The sequence below is a fragment of the Heterocephalus glaber genome, unplaced genomic scaffold (assembly GCF_053883595.1).
Source record: "Heterocephalus glaber isolate CG9 unplaced genomic scaffold, H.glaber_assembly_v1.0 deba00001056, whole genome shotgun sequence".
Lineage (NCBI taxonomy): Eukaryota > Metazoa > Chordata > Mammalia > Rodentia > Bathyergidae > Heterocephalus > Heterocephalus glaber.
This window is the reverse complement of record NW_028258182.1, coordinates 1,428-14,395: the sequence shown is the minus strand read 5'-3', so window position 1 is coordinate 14,395 and position 12,968 is coordinate 1,428. Positions and strand designations below refer to the sequence as shown.

The 12,968-nt window shown below is 37.4% G+C and overlaps 1 protein-coding gene across 1 annotated transcript in view; it reads right to left on the bottom strand.

Annotated features, from left to right (window-relative positions):
• The window catches only part of LOC110347234 (ankyrin repeat domain-containing protein 26-like), a 45,397-nt gene extending 32,689 nt beyond the window's left edge, over window positions 1–12,708 (bottom strand). The window contains exons 1-6 of the mRNA XM_087209578.1: window positions 12,701–12,708; window positions 10,143–10,236; window positions 7,616–7,644; window positions 7,451–7,523; window positions 5,451–5,606; window positions 2,638–2,693 (exon numbers count right to left, since the gene is read on the bottom strand). Of these exons, the coding sequence (XP_087065704.1) occupies window positions 2,638–2,693; window positions 5,451–5,606; window positions 7,451–7,511 (273 nt within the window). The 5' untranslated portion in view covers window positions 7,512–7,523; window positions 7,616–7,644; window positions 10,143–10,236; window positions 12,701–12,708. The remainder of the gene's footprint in view (window positions 1–2,637; window positions 2,694–5,450; window positions 5,607–7,450; window positions 7,524–7,615; window positions 7,645–10,142; window positions 10,237–12,700) is intronic.
• Window positions 12,709–12,968: the final 260 nt, after the last annotated feature.

Genomic DNA, 12,968 nt, shown 5'->3' with positions numbered 1-12,968 from the left:
TGTATTAGTGCAAACAATCAATAAGTGGGATCTCTTCTTATGAAAAAGCTTCTGCACAGCAAGAGAAACCACCAGCAGTGTGAAGAGACAACCCACAATGTGGGGAAAAAAATCTTCACCTACTTTTCCTCAAAGGTCTATTATCTGGAATCTATAAAGAACTTAAAAAAATCAGACCTCCCAAATTTAAAGACCCAATCCAAAAATGGGCATCTGAAATGAACAGACATTTCTCACACAAAGTAGCAGCAATAGCAAATAAATACATGAAAAAATGTTCGACATCACTGGTCACTCGAGAGATGCAAATGAAAACAATGCTGAGATTTCACCTCACTCCAGAAAGCATGGCTGTCATGAAATGAACCACTAACAAATGCTGGTGGGGCTGTGGGGAAAGAGGAACACTGCTCCACTGCTGGTGGGAGTGTAGACTGGTGCAACCACTGTGGAAATCAGTATGGAGATACCTCAAAGAACTAGGACTGGAAGTCCCATTTGACCCAGCTATTCCCCTGCTGGTTGGTATCTTCCTCAAAGAATTAAAAGAATCATACCACAGTGATGTATGTATACCCATGTTCATAGTAGCACAATGTGTAATAGCTAAAACTTGGAAACAGCCCAAATGCCCATCAACTGGAGATTGGATCAAGAAAATGTGTGTTTTTTAAAAAATAAAATGGAGTACTACTCAGCCATAAAACTGAGAAATTAGCGATTTACAGGTAAATGGATGCACACTGAGGTGATACGCTTAAGTGAGGTAAATAGGACACACGTGTAAATACCGAATTGTTTCTCTAGTGTTAGAAACTGAAAGTGTAAATAAGGACTAAAAGGTACCTATAATAGATAATGTGAAATAGGAAGAAAAGGGGCAAAGCAGAAGGGGAAGTGGAGGGGTAGGGGAAAGGAAAGAAGGGAAGGAAAAATTATAAGAAATGGAAAAAATGGAAACAAAGTCTTTATAAATGGGAAAGGGAGTGCAGGGAATGGGGAAAAAATAAGAACCAAGATGCATCATGTAAAGGTACAAGTTCCCAATGAGAAATGTAAATGTGTTGTATACCTAAAATGTACCAATGAAAGAATTTAAGAAAGAAAAAAAAAATAATCGTGAGATAAGGTGCTGTTGCAATAACTTTTTGTTTCCTTTTCAGTGTCTGAAATGCTACTAAATGTGACAAATGACAAGACACTCAGCTAATTTAATAGAAACAAAACGTCAGCTCTTTACTTGGAGTGCACTGTCACTCTTCTCAAAAGTGAAGAAATTCCTTCCAAAATAGGATCTCTGCTGGCCACACTTCTCCTTCTCACCCACTAGTGGTAGTAATCAACAAACCTCCACACTAACACACCAATGGGGTGAAATCACTGTCTAAAACTAGAACGTTTCCTGTTAGTAACAAGGATTTTAAGATCACAGAAAAACCATTAATGCCTGTGGGAAATATTAAAAACCTCTCCTTGAGGTGAGGTCATTATGAATTTGAACACATGACTGCTGCAGACCAGTGGAGGTCAATGAAGATCACTACTTTATAAGTCCAAAATGGTACCATCCCCAAAATATGTATACTATATTTAGTACAGAAAGACTGATGAAGGACTGAACAAGGATTATGAGAATGTTTTCCTGAATTCCTATTATTTAGATGGCAGAAACTATCTATCTCTAGACACATTTTTATATTTAGATAAATCCATTTTATACATGAGCTTTTCATTAGTAGAAATCAGAATGTAACTGCTAAAGAGAAAAATGGATTAGCACTATGTGAACTAAGCTTGCACACTCTGTAAGTGCCCTGCTACTGAGCTACATCTCAGGCCTTTTTTTTTTTGAGACAGGGTTTCATTAAGGTGCCCAGGATGGCCTCTTAAGTAGCTGAGATTACATGCATGGACCACAACACCTGGTGATTACTACCTCATTGGGGAGGGGTTGTACTGGGGATTGAGCGCAGGACTGTCAAAGCGAGCTGTATCCCTTTTATAAATTTCTAACATGGAGACAGGGTGTTGCTAATCTGCTAAATTGCCCAGGTTGGGCTCAAACTTGCTATCTTCCTGCCTGGGCCTCCCAGACAGTGGATGAAAACATTTCAGTAAGTTACCAATTTCTTATATTGAACTGAAATAAGAAAGTTGTTATTTGTATCCAAACACCAAAAGTATCATTTTGGAAGGTATGATTCTCTTAATAGGTAGCGGGGTTGATCTGATGACCCCTCAATGTAGACACTGAATATGTTAGAGACCAGGAGGCAAACTGAATCCTTAACCTAGCAGTTGGTAACATGGAACTCCAATCTCAAGGCTCCGGGAATAATCACTGTTAAACATGCATCCAACTCGGGTTGTCACTGTTGCACTGTTTCTAACATTGGAGAGTATACAGACGGAAGCACAGACATTGTTCAGAAAAAAATTCTGGCTCAATTCTCAAGTTTAGCTACAAGTTTCTACAGATTCTAAGAACAGCGTGTCTATAATTAGCTAAAATATTAGAAGATTAAATAAATATTGTGACTTATGGATTCCATAAGTAATTTCATTTGGCCTAAACTACCTTATTAAAGCAAACAAAACAATATTAAACCAGAAATATGAATTTAAACTTTTACCCACCTGTTCCTGGCTATTTTCACAGCCATCAAGCCTTTTTCCCTCTTCCTCTGGTTCCTCTGAAAAATGTATATATAAAGGTAAAATGAACTACTAAGATCAGTTAGATAAAGTCTTTATAAAATAGAAAAAATAAAAATTAATAATACAAATTGATTTTTATTTTCCCAGTTTAAGAATTTGAATTAAGCCTAAGTTTTAGGTGAATACTGAAGAAATACTTTTAATTATCCCCAAATTAACAAATGATTTGGAAAGACATTAGATGACACCACAATTCAAGACATGTAGATCTCTTAAAAGATTCATCAAATTCGACTCAGCACAGATGAACTCTCAGAAACATTTAAAATAACACAGAAACACATAAGTCCACAGTTCACATTATTCTCTACCTCATCACAGCTACTTTTAAACAACCCAGTAAGCGTGTTATCATTATGGTCTCTAAAACTAGTTACTTCTTACACCTTTATCAGTGTACACTCTTATCTCTGAGATGTCTTCATCCACTCTTCTTGCAACTTTTTTTAAAGACTCAGTCTGTTACGTGAATTTATCCTTGATTATGATTTTCCCTACATACATAGGTGTCTCTTTCTTTGGGGTTACTTTAGTATTTTTATCAATGTTTCTTCTGTATCTTTACCACCTGAACTACAAACATTTCTTTATTAACCGATTTGCTCCTGAACTGGGATGGGATAATCTTTGAAATCGTTATGTATACACAGTCTTTCTTCATCTTAATCTATAATTATTTATTGAATTCTTGCTAAGTACTAGGCACTGGGGTTTAAAAGAGTACAAGTAAAAGGTATCACGGATGGCTTTTCCAGAAGTAATACCTGAGCTCAGAATTAGAGTGAGGTTGGCCACACAGAGGTCAGGAAAGTGAGACAGTACAAAAGGCAGGAGCAAGAGGGCAAAAATATATGAAATGGAGGTAGTACTTGTCTAAAAATAGAGGGAGTGTAAAGGAAAATAATCACTAGCTATTAATAAACCCAGAGATTGATGAGGGCAGACAAAGGACAGGGCTGAAGATGGAGAATAAGTCAGATCATGGAAGCCTATAGGTAACTTTAAGATGCTTGGACATTAATGCTTTGAAGAGGGGCTCATGGTCAGATTTGTTTTGGAGATTAATCACTCTAAACAGTGACAAGGATGAACGTGAGGGCCATATGAATAAAGGGAGGGAGAGCAATGGAAGGAAACAGTCCAAATAAACCTAGTGCAGGCCTGAGCCTCTTCAAGTTCCACAAATACCGCTTCCAGAAATATTTCAGGTATGAAATTATGAGTCCCCGCTGTAGAGTGAAGTTTTATTAAATGAATAAATGTATAAATCTGGGTCCCTGGAGAAATAAGACTCTGCTCGTTACTTTTTAAAAGGTATCAAATGAGAGGTGGAATCAACTTGAATTTAAGTTGCTTGAGTTTACTTGGTAGTTCGCTTGCTTCACCACCTTTTCCTAAGTCGATGGAACTCATTTAAGGGTTTTGTTTAAAATGTCCTGCTTCTTGAGTTTACCAAGCTCATCAACATGTAAGAGCTGAGGGTGTAGCTCAGTGGTAGAGTGTGTGCTCAGTATATGCAAGGCTCTGAGTTTACTTGAATTTAATCCTCAGCAGGGGAGAGGAGGAGGGATGGAAGGAAGAAGGCAAGGAGAGGAGGAGGAGGAGAAAAGAAGTCTCTTGTATGGGTAAATAACTTTGGATTTACAGCTTGCAGTCGCTACTCCAGAAGATGACTCATCATCTATCATGTGGCAAGAGTTGTTACTACAGACATGGTGACATGATTAAGGGCATTAAATTAACTAGTACACGATGTAGAATACATATCGGATGACATTAATCAATAGACTGTGTGGACTAGTGATTTTTTTTTTTTTTTTTTTTTAAAGATGGGGTTTTGTTAAGAGCCTATGATGGCCTTAAACTCCTGGGCACAAGCGATCTCTCTGCCTCAGCCTTTCAAATAGCTGGACCTAGAAGCATATACACTGTGCCTGGCTAGATTTTCATTATTACTTTTATTTTTTAATTTTTTTTAATTTCTTCTGGTACCGGGGATTGAACTCAGGACCTTGGACTTGAGAGGCAGGTGCGGCACCACTGAGCTAAATCCACGGCCCTATATTACTTTTAAATGATACAATACTCCTACACCAACACTCCTTGCGTACTACTGACTCATGAGGACATGACTGAGGAGATCCTATATAGGAAATTCTCAATGATTTCCATTAATATTGTGAAAATCAATCTATACAAACACAAAAATTGTAAGGAATAATTAAATACATGGTTATGGAAGGTTCTTTTGACTTATACATAGTTATAAAAAATACTTGTGAGTTCAGAGATGTAAAAATAAAGAAGTGTTTTGTCTGAGTAGCAATCTGTAGATCTCTACTTAGTTTTTCCATCAACTCCTGAAGTACTAAGAGTCTTGGCACCCACTCTCAAGTTTATGCTAAATACTTGTCTGAAAAAAATTACTCTGTCTCCTAATTCTCCTTATTATTTATACCTTGCTTTCATTAGAGAATGAATATAACTGCTTTGTGAAAACATACTGTTTGGTTGTTGGTTGCTTAGGAAGAATAACACACAAAGCCTATTCTACCACCAGAGATTTCTGCAAAGTAAGAACTATAGTATTATAAAATCATGCAGAGGTCCTCCTGGTTGAATTCTCTAGGCTTATTACTTTCTTTATGCTGTTTTTTTGATTGCTGTGATTCACACAACATGGTGTACAATTCCTTAACAGAAACACATTCCAATATTCATCTTCTTCTTACTTATTGAGGTTGTCTTCCTGAATTCTGTGGATGGTGACAGATTTTTAGTCACTGATTGTGTTGTAAGTGGATATTTGTCATCATCTTTCAAATTCGCCGATCTCTGACAAGTCTTATCAAACAGGTTCAAACTTGTAGAACTCCATTCAGAAAAATCTGAAAATAAAGTTTTATTCATTAAGATGTAAATGATAATAAAAATGTAACTAACTTGTATACATTTTTTCCTCAGAAGCACTCCCAGCCTCACAACACACTACTGCCTAGGGCTTATTGCCCTTTGCAGGTCCCGTGAGTTTGATCATCATCGTCATGTCTCATTCTTTTGTTTTCCTTTATTAGTATTACTTGGATGTATCCAGCAATCTTTTATATACTTTGTTTCCCCGATTGTTCAAGGTTAAGTCTTTAAGGATATTAATTTTAAATTAAAAACTGTCTACCTCAAATATAAATATCCATAATATTCTTTGTACATTTTAAAGACATTTAATGAATATGCTACTTTAGATTTTAAAAAAACTACAATAAGATATTCTTCCTTCAATATCCCAATATCTTCAGAATTCACTTTTTAAGGCTTGGGTAATACCATAATTTATACAAAAAAATGGTAGCTTTAAGTGACCCAATTGTTCCCATGTAAAAACTGCGTTAGCCTAGGTCAGTGGTGGTGAGCCCATGGCACATGTGTTGCAGTGGGCTGTTTGCTCTCATTGAAAGCTCTAAAAGGTTCGCCATCACTGGTCTAGGTCCACATTAAATTCAAAGATTACAGAGTGCCAGGAGACAGGAAATCAAAGTGTAACAAAAATATTTCCATTTTCCTTTATAAACAAAATTGTCAGATTTACACTTTTTAAGACAAATGAAAGAAAAAGGAAGTATAAAGGCTAACAGTCAGTTGTGGCTTTCATCAACCTTGTCTGTTGTTTAAATGGTAGTTTAACAGTGGGTTAGAATCCCTAGAATTCAAGATCCATTCACAGGGTCTAAGAGAACAAACAATACCAAATGTTGTTTGCCAGTGGTGTTTTCAGAGATGTAATGTGTCACATATCCGAATTCTAATGATTAGTGAGTCATAGCTCTAATGGGTATTGGAATGTGTGACTGCATGCTTGTATTTTACCTCCTTCAGATTTAATTTCTAGTAGAGTAAATGTCAATAGTTCCAATGTATTTCAACAAAAGCTCTGTCAAATCTGTACTAATTTTTAATACCATAAAAGGACTTACGGCTAAAAAGTTGCAGAATCACTGTTTTGAAGTTTGTTTGTCTACCAAATAGTCATTAAGAAATGATATTCTCCTTTTAATAATCAAAGATATGAGATACCATACATACATACTCATACAGTCTGTTAATGAGAACATCTATCTGCTTACGATCATCAGTATATCGAGACTGAGATGAAATAATTACAGTGGAAACACAGTTGACATGTTAGGAAATGTCAGAATTACAGCAAGCATTGTTTTTTTGTTGTTGTTGTTGTTTTAGAAAGGGGATCCTGGGTACCAGTGAACCTCTTGCCACAAACTCCTGAGTAACCAGGACTCAGGCCTGCACCACAGGGCCCAGCTCTCCAGTGAGCATCTGCCAACTTTGAAAACATCTTGGGGGCTGGGGATTTAGCTCAGTGGTGCCGGTGCCTGCCTCACAAGCACAAGGTCCCGATTTCAATCCCCGGTACCAAAAAAAAGGAAAGACAACATTTTGGAATCTTGTAAAAACTCAGTGGATGCCTGAACAAGTGTAAGGATCCAAGCTGGGGACATTAGGGTATTAAGTAGAAACACCTTAACACATTACATTTTTTTTCTCTTATGCTTGCAAACACCTTATTTGAAAATATGGACACCAACAATCATATCTGCATTATCTATGTCAAATCCTTTTAAAAATTTGGGAAAAGAATATGAGGAGACTGTGGGCATCTCAAAACATTTTAATGCAGCTTACTTTTTTCCAGAGTAATCTGAATTGCAAAATTTACCTGATTTGCATGTCTGTAAATCCTCCACTGCTACTGCTTTATTCGGAACAGAATCTTTCATTTCAATGGTGGGCTGAATGGGGTTTGAAGTGAGATATTTAATAAATACTATGTATTTCATGAGCTGTATGTAGTTAATTCAAGATACAAATATAAAGTTATTACCTTCCGGTGAAGACATTTCTCAGGTGATTCTAAAAAGCAAAAGGAAAACATAATCAGGTTACATGTAAATATGAGAAATCCAAACACACATTCATGCAGAGTTAGCATGGAGCTGAATCCTCATGCTCTGCTTTGGAAATGATTACTTTAGGTTTTGGGTTTTCTTCCCCTTTGATTAGGACAATACGATGGGAAAATCAGAATACAGGTCTAATAAGACACGCAGTTAAGATTTCCAAAGTGAGATTATGCTTCCAAAGGCCATAACTGAAATAGAAAAGTCAGCATCTATCCATACGCACATACATGCCGAGTGATGGAGAAAGTGATCTCAGCAAGCCACGACCCCGAGAGGATGAATGTCAAAGCTGATGGTATACCATTATACCACAAGTATTTCATTGTGTTCTTTAATCTGTCCTGACATTGTCAGAATTTGTCCTGGATTTGTCAAAATATACAAAGTTGTGGTAACATTTCGGTAGACTATATCATTTATTTCTTATCAAATAAAGGTTTTGAATTGATTAGCTTGGACATACACTTGTAGAATAATAGTTCATAAAAATGTTCATTTTTTCCATACTTTTGTGGGCTACTGGTATGCCTACATTTCCTGTATCCTCCAGTTTAGCCATCTTAAAGTTTCTTGATCCACTAAATCACATCTAATAATGCACAGTAAGTTTTCAATATTGAAATATGGTTATCAAAAAGGGAAAGATAAGCTGAATTGTCATAGAATTATTTAATACTAATAACCTTTTATACTTCAAAATCAGCATAATATTTACTAAAAAGTAACAATTTTGGTATTCAAGGAATGAACTCTATAATGTCTCGTTTCCAAAACTGGTTTGGTACATTCTGCTAGTCTTTAAAGGATTTGTATGAATATCCTTTATTGTATCAAAATGCTATTGTATCAAAAAAGTAGTTATCTTAAAAAAAGGCAATGATTCTCTATGCAGGTTAATCTCACTTGAATAACCAATTATGAATTCAACCTAAAGCTTTGATGCCTGATGGTTGCGTACAGAGAGGAGGTGAGGGGCTACAGTTCAACCCAATTCTAGCACTCCTCCCTTCTCCTAATCATCTCTGGAGCAGCAACAATCTACTCTTCCACTTGTGCGCACATACACTGAGGCCATGGGAAGTGAGTTCTCTCAAGTTTCCCCATCATTAACTCCAAAATTACCTGTCTACTTTCCCTCTTTCATCTCTTTTTCCCCCTAAACAATCCCTCTAACTTTCAAAAGTGACCTCTAGGTCTATGGTCTTGATTCTGTCCATTTTCTTCTTTTTATGGATTATTCTTACTACTTATTTCTTTCTTTGGCAGCGGTATCACAGAATTGTAATTTCTATTTCTTCATCCTCTTTGCTCCTTCTCCTGTGGCTGGAAACATTTTCAGAAATAAAAACAAAATTTATGCTTTCCCTTGGCCCTGTTTTGTCTTGAACTATCATCCAATGGCTCTTTGTCCAGCTTTCTCTAAAGGGAAGCTGATACCCGGACACTCCCAGGGGTCTGAGGACAAGAAGCGTTGGCGTCACCTGAGGACTTAACACAGGATCCCAGACCTGCTGAATCACAGGTATGGTTTAACACAGACCCCAATGCGGGGTGTCATTGCAGGTGAAAAGCTCTAGCCTATACACCAAGTCTCTTCTAAATCCCCTTACCGAAACTTACCTTTCGGAATCTAGCATCAAGTTCCTCATCATGTCCCACAAAGTGAAAAGGCATCAAAAGTCGTAAACTTTCTAATGGACTTTTTAATGAGGCTATGATTTTTCTGACCTCTCCATAACAAATCTTGTTCCTTTCTTTTTTTCAATGCTTATTCTGAATATACTACCTGGTGAAACAGCAACCTTTAAAAGTGGCAACATTTTATATGAAATTCGACAACCAGGACTGGACCTTCATGAACCAAGGGACGACTGAAAACACATGTATGGCTGACCATGAATGTCTATATTTTTCTGTAATAAATGAAACACAGCTCTGCATAATCTGGTACTTCAATCCTCAGTGCCTTCCTTCCCAATGATGAGAAGACAGAAAAAGTGCAAAACTGCTGCTCTACTTCTCCATCAAGATTTGGTACTGAAAGCTCATTTTATATCCTTCCTACACTTCTCATACCCTGCTCTTCCTTTGTCTAAAAAATTAATTTTCCCACCCTCCTTACATTCTTCTTTTTTCCTTCATTTATTCCTTGCATTATTATTCTTTCTTATTCTTCACTCCTGTCTCTCCTGTCTTATTTTCTAACTTCCCTCAGACCTTAAAATAGCTCAAAATGAACTAATAATTCAGCTCCTTTAGTGACTCTCAAATTCAGCCCGTTGCTGGACCTTGATTTATGCAACTTATTACTATTTTACATCTTTTTCCTTTCTATGCACTTAATAGGTAATTTTCTTTGGCTATTAAAATATAGCAATGCTCTGGTTTTAAATAAACATGCTGTCAAATAACTTTTCAAAAAATTATGTATTTATATATATTTCTTACCTTCTACTTGTATATTTCTGGTATGTTTTCCTTTTTCATCTGCAGCTCCAGATAAATGATCAACAAACTTCTGTGGAAGATTCTCAAAGATACTCTATTAAAATTAGTATGTCAGTAAGGAGTTCCATAAAGATTTGCTAATCCTGGCCTATGAAGACACCTGATTTTTCTATCTTAACAGCAATTAGAGCCAGGCATGGTGGCATACACGCATAATCACACCATCAGGAGGTGGAGAAAGGAGGACTGCAATGAGTTCAAGGATACCCTAAATTACATAGTGAGGCTGTGTCTCAAAAAGAGAAAAAAGCAATTAAATTTAATAATGGGAAGCATACACTGAAAACCAGAACATTTCAAAGAGAATCCATGCCAAGCCAATTTTGTATCTCCACGTGGGTGCTGACTCTATAAAGGAAGCATGGAAAGCCACAGGAGAGATTTATACCACAACATACTGTCTGATGTGCATTATTTGAACCTGGCTTTAGAATAACTGACTCTACTTTACATTCCCCAACAAGGATAACATTGATTTTAAAAAAAATATATTTAAATGCAATATTTCTAAACTGTAAGATGTTTTAATGAGTGAATGTTTTGGGGAACTGGTACGTATGTTATCATTTCTTGATCTCCTTCACTCTCTTTACCCCCGACTGTCCCTTTCCCTTCGCTGATTAAACAGATTCTTGTAAGTACATTTGCTATAATTCAGCCTTAAATATTTCCAATCACACAAGTCGTTTTAGTGTTAAAATACTTGGCAAGCAGAGAGACTTCAGTGTTTCAGGAGTACGAACGACATTTTAGAAGCTGCTCCATTTATACAAACAAGGGCTTCAGAAAAAAAAAATCGAATGTTCTTGGTAAAAATTTTACTGATAGGGAAAATGGATGAAAATATAAATGTACTACTAGTAAGTTTATGTTACACTCAAATAATAGCACACAATTCTTAGACACTACGTGCAACTCTTTTAAAAATTAAGAACGTCAAAAAAGTTTGTAAAAAGCCTTAATGAAAAGGGCAGCATAAGAACTGTTCTTACATGTCTAAAATGTGCCAAGTACTTATTTATACACTGTCTTTTCTGTAAGTGATTACGATGACAGTTACTGTACTTCCTGCTTCCTGCTCACTCTAGGACGTGAAAACGATGGACAGATGTGGCTCACTGCTCTCTGTCCAGAATACGTCCTCCTACACTCGGACACGCCTGGCTTCTCCTCATCCTTAATTTGACAGCAATTCACTCTCTTTCCTAGCCTAACTACAAACCCCCGCAAAATTCTCGAGCCTCGTCAGGCGATACAGCAGCTCCTCACACCTGAGAGGTCAGGCCTTCCCCACAATGGTCCTCTTAAAGTAAGCTGTCATTAGTTACACGTTTGTCACTACGGGCATGGCTGCCATAAAGGGGGCACTCAATGCATTCCACATTCAAAACTGGTTTCAGCTTTTTAAAACATGACAAAACCCAACGGTGACTATAATCCTATGTATTTACAATTCCCCAATCTCTTCCTTCTCCTGAACTGTTCCTTGCGGATCTATACTTGCTGTGTCAGTTACTTTTCTCTCATTGCTGAGACAAAATACCCGACACCCAAAGTTAGAGGGGAAGGGGCTTATTTTGCGCACAGTTTGTAGAGGTTTCAGTCCACAGCTGGCTGGCTCCAAGGCAGGGATGGCCAACAGGCATCGCAAAAGAGAAACAACATGGCGGCCACAAGGTAGCACAGGCAACAAGGGACCTTCACCGCCTCTTTCTGCCTTTTATCCCAGTCAGACTACCCGAGATTAGGGCGGTGCTAAACCACTCACATGTGGCGCTTTAGGAATCACGTGCCCTTGATCCCAACATCACACATTCCAGATTCAGTCACCGCGGACCTAATGAAGCTTTGTGGGGGACAGCCAGACCCAAACCCTAATAGTTGGCAATCCAAGTATAGTAACGCTTTCAACTCCCACTCATTAACTTTTCAAGTTACACGCTGTAAAAATTATGATCCAAACATTTTCTCTTGAATTTCACTGGCCGTAGGCCGACCTGGAGTAATTCTTTAGTTTTTACATCGACTCAATGTCAGAATCCAAGCTGACTGTTTGTGACGTCTAAGCCTTAATTTCTAACTGCACTGGCTTCACTAAATGAATCCTACAAACCAGCAGAAATGTACCGTGTAGCAGTACTGTACTGAAGACTTCATTCATTCCTTCATCGGCACTACGGGGTATTAAAACCAGAGCCTCCATACTGAGCTACAACCCTAGTCCTTTTACTTTTTGAGACACAGTCTTATTAAATTGCTAAACTGTCCAGGGTTTGAGGTTGGGATCCTCCTGCTTCAGCCTCCCAGAGTGCTGGGATTATAGACACGTGCCATCTTGTCCAGGGGATTACTTTATTAACTACGGGTTAAAAAAATGTGAGGACATAATTTCTAACAGGCATGTGCAGAGGTGAGCAAGTCAAGTCCAATTATTCTCCTTCGTACTTAAGTCTCACTTAATGCTTATTTTAAAAACAATGATAAACAATAGACAATACCTCGGAATCCCAAGTGATGATTCATCATCTTCTCCTAATCCCGGGGCAGACACCACACCTGTAAAAATGTACCCACAGACACATTAATGCGAACATTTACTGCTGTGGATTTTAAATATACGTACAAATCTATCTGCATTCATGAATATTGTCTTGTCGTTTTTCTTTTGTGGTGTGGGGAACTCGGGACCTTGTGCTTGCGAGGCAGGTGGCGTGCATTCATGAGTATTTCAAGAACATAAAAAGTTTAACAGTAAAAAAGAACTTC